The following is a 3983-nucleotide window of genomic DNA, read 5'->3' on the forward strand; positions in this document are numbered from 1 at the left end:
TATATATATATATATTTTTTTTAAAAAAGCACAAAAACATTTTCTTACCTTGTAGCAATTCTCTGTAGATTTCTTTCTATTTCTTTGTCTTTGACAACATCTGGCTTCACTCTGCACATCATTTCCCACTCCCGCTTCTTATCAAGCTGTGTTATAAATATTGTTATGTGAAAGAACATTAGACATTTTTGAAAGTATAGCATACTTTGATATAATACTCTGAAAAAGGACAAAGGTAATAAATCACTTTGGTACAGTTTGTTGTTAGGGCTTTAAAAAACTGCATTTTTAGGAGTTCAGCTCACAGGGTCTGTGGTTAGCATTCAGCTGTGTCATACAAAGATCCCAAGTGAGTTTCTGTCAGGGCCTTTGCTTCTTTGGACAACAGGATCCTGGAGGACTGCCAGTATATTCAGCCATGCAAGGCTGAGTAGGGTGTGAGCTAAGTATCCACATCAACTCAGAAGCCTTCTGAATTGATCTGGGAACAGGACAGATAGGCCTACTGGAAGATCAAAGGCTATATATTCTTTTGTCAAAGTTTTAAAATAAAATAACATGATCAAGAGTATGTATAGAAAGGGCTTAAGATAGGGATCCTTAAATACTATGTATATGAGTTGGCTTAGCTCTCTACTTCTCATACTTTGATAGTTGTATTTTAATATTATTGGTTTCCTTTATATTTTATATTTTATTGTATGCATTTAAAAACATTATTTTGAGGAGTCCATAGTTTTTACCAGATACCCAAGAAGTTCATAACAGTTAATGAATAAGAACCCCAGACTAGACATTATCGAAATTCAACATTATAAATACTTAATGACACTGAAAACTGAAGTGATCTATTACTTCTCTGACTTGGAAGTTCCTGTCAACAATTAAAACTACACTCTATCCATGCCAGCTCATCATATGGGACTTCTGTCCTATAAGTTTACCACAGGGAGGTCCTTCAGTGTTCCGGAGACCTTTATCAATTCCTTCTGACATTACAAAGGTACCATTGGAAATTTCTGATTGTCTAGCTGTTCTCTCTTGCAAGAGGAAAGTCAATCTTCTCTTCCTATCATACATTTCCTTAATGTTGTTGTTTGCTCCTCTTCTTCAGTGATTATGTTTCAGCTTGCTCACCTCTCCATAGTCCTATGTAAACCTACCAAATCCTATGCATTATTGTCATATAGCAGGGACAGCTAGAATACTGCCATTAAACAGATGGGATCTTGTCTCCAAGGAAATTTGGGTTCGATAAAGGACTCTGCAATTTCCCAGAGGCAACTAAGCCTTCTGATCAACTCTGGCTGCACCTTGTTGTCATATCTGTACTGTCAGTTATCCATATATATATATATAGATCAAGCTCTATAAGTTGCCCATCCAAATATATGTGATGTGGGCAATAAAAATAATTAAAATTCTTCATCCACTAGGCCTTTTTTTATGTGGATAGTGAGGCCCAATTCTTTTGAACAGTTACACATTTCTTCCAGGAAAACAGCATTCCAGTTGATGTAACCAGCATAAGGTTACTCACAAAAAGGAAAAAATCCAGAGCAAAATCCTTTTCAACTTTGATTCTGCACTACACCTCCCTATCTGCCTGACCTCTCTGAAGTAGTGCACACCAACGCTCCACTCCCCCTTCTCAAAAAAAAAAAAAATCACATTATTATCCATCTTAAGTGACATAGCATTCTGTGAATCTCCCTAACAGATTTGGTCTTAAAATCCTGTTATATTTAACAACCAAATTTCAATGTGTGCCTTAATAAAGGGATTAAAAAACTGTAAGTGTCAAAAATAAAATGTATTTTACTTTGCAGTGTTTTTCAAATGAGTAAAATTCTGTAAATTTGAGATACTTTACATTTAATAATTAAGTCATGTTACATTTAAAAAGCAAGCCACTCTTTACAAATAAAACTAAGAAAAAAACAGAAAACACTTTTCAGTTTCTTCAACCTGTCCCCAATTTTGGAAATCTATTCTTTTATTTCCATGATGAGAATAAACAAATTTTTTAGATTAATACAAAGCACATGGCAAAAACAGGGTTGTCCCTCATCCCTTTAACTTTGAAAACTTTCAAGTTGTTCTCACCCTCAACAGGATTTGAGGTAATAATGGATTCTGATAAACAAAACAAAGAAACCACCACGATGTTCTTCCAGCTGACAAGCAAAAAAAGATTCAGATTCTATTCCCATCACCAAGAACATAAAAGCAAAATTTGTTTAAAAAAAAAAAGCTACAGTGAAGACAATGAGCCAACAGTCATGTCTAAGAGAATAAGAAATTCAGATGGAAAATTTCTGCCACTTACACAGTCTTAAGTAACAGCAAACAGTATTATGAACAAAATATGGCAAAGGGCCTGATGCTTTATTGTGGCATGGAGGTCCTGAGTGATTCGTGAGCTTTCTAGTTTTCTTTTTTCTTTAAAATACACAGGGTTTTTTTTGGAATAGCTTTTTATATTACCATAGGGGACTCCACAAAATTCCAATGCAATTGTACAAAGCTGCCTTTCCCCAGCATAAAGGTAGTAGCATCTTTTGGAAAACTCAACATTTTACATAGTCAACTTTCATCATCAAGTATGAAAGAGATTTTTAAAAACCTTCATAAAAGTACAGTGTATTTGTAATAGCCACCAGAATATAAATTCATGAGTTTATGACCTAGTTTTGGCCTCTAATCAAAGAACTACATTTTTTAACCTTCTACTGGCATTGATGTTATGAAAGGCAGACTGTTCAAATTTATCTAGCAGTGAACAAGTCAAGTTTACAAAATTGCAAGCCACCTCTGATTTGTGGTACCCCACATATTAATCTTACAAAATACATTTTCAACTTAAAGAGTATCAACCTGCTTTTTTCCTTAGAATACAAAGTGTGTTCAAAAGGCCATTTTAAAATTGAGTTCAGGAAACATACGCACAACTCAATGAATAACTTATTTATTGCCAGATATAAAAATTTTAGTTCTAAACTAAGTCATTCATACTTTTATAAACTTAAAACTGATAAGTGTCAAGTTTCCTTGGGGTTTAATTTTTTGAATCTTGAAGGCAATTAAAGAAATCAATATAATCAATACAGTAATTTAGTTATGTTCAAATTTGTGTTCACTAAATAATAGAAAACTATGTTAACTGGAAAAACACTGCAAGAAATACTTGGGCATTGATAAGAAATAAAGTAGACCAAATGTAATCTACAAGATATCTCTGTAAGACTTACCTGTTTTCTTTTCTCCATTCTCTCTTGTTTTTCTTTCTCTTTTTCCTTCTCCAGCTCTTTGTTTTTGATGAGAATAGTAGGTTTACTTTTAGGAGTCTTTTTGTTAAGAATTTTAGCCATGGCATCTGCCCAACCAGCATTAGTCCCAACATTGGATTCTGTTGCACTTTCATTTTCTTTGTCATAAGCTATAGCATCATCTTCATTATCACCTTCATTTGCTTCATCAGAAGAAAAATTGTCTTTGGCACCTCCCCAGCTTGCTACAGAACCTTAAAAAAGAAGAAAACATACTAAACATTGATGTCCTATATGAAGATTGAGGGAATATAGCCTATGAAGAAAGAAAATGGAAGTAAACAGTTTGAGTTCAAGATCAGGAGTAGATGTAGCCAGTCTTTGTAGCTTAATTACTCTTTGAAGTTGTCCTACAGAGATACTTAGTAGTAATAGTTGAAAATGATAAAGTACAACTGGCAACAATGAGATATTATATTTCTTAGAGGAAGAGACTGCATTTCTGACCAGAAAATGAAAATACTTTCAAGGAAACACATTTTGCCATGTATGTTTGAATTTGCTGGTTTATACTAGGCTATTCTCATCATGTTTGTAAAAAATGAAGGTAGTTAGACATACTTTTGAACTTATTATTTACTGCTCTGTAATTGGTATGAAAGGGAAAGGGAAAGGGAAAGGGAAAGGGAAAGGGAAAGGGAAAGGGAAAGGGAA

General features: G+C 33.9%; 1 protein-coding gene across 1 annotated transcript; it reads right to left on the bottom strand.

Moving 5' to 3' along the window:
• Positions 1 to 43: 43 nt before the first annotated feature.
• LOC123255135 (RRP15-like protein) lies at positions 44 to 3523 on the bottom strand (the record flags this gene model as incomplete). The annotated part of the gene is made up of 2 exons (XM_044683984.1): positions 44 to 146; positions 3252 to 3523. Coding segments are annotated over 2 exons (374 nt in total), but the record flags the coding sequence as incomplete, so codon positions are not given.
• Between the last annotated feature and the right edge of the window lie 460 nt (positions 3524 to 3983).

This window comes from Gracilinanus agilis, unplaced genomic scaffold (genome assembly GCF_016433145.1).
Source record: "Gracilinanus agilis isolate LMUSP501 unplaced genomic scaffold, AgileGrace unplaced_scaffold39784, whole genome shotgun sequence".
NCBI lineage: Eukaryota > Metazoa > Chordata > Mammalia > Didelphimorphia > Didelphidae > Gracilinanus > Gracilinanus agilis.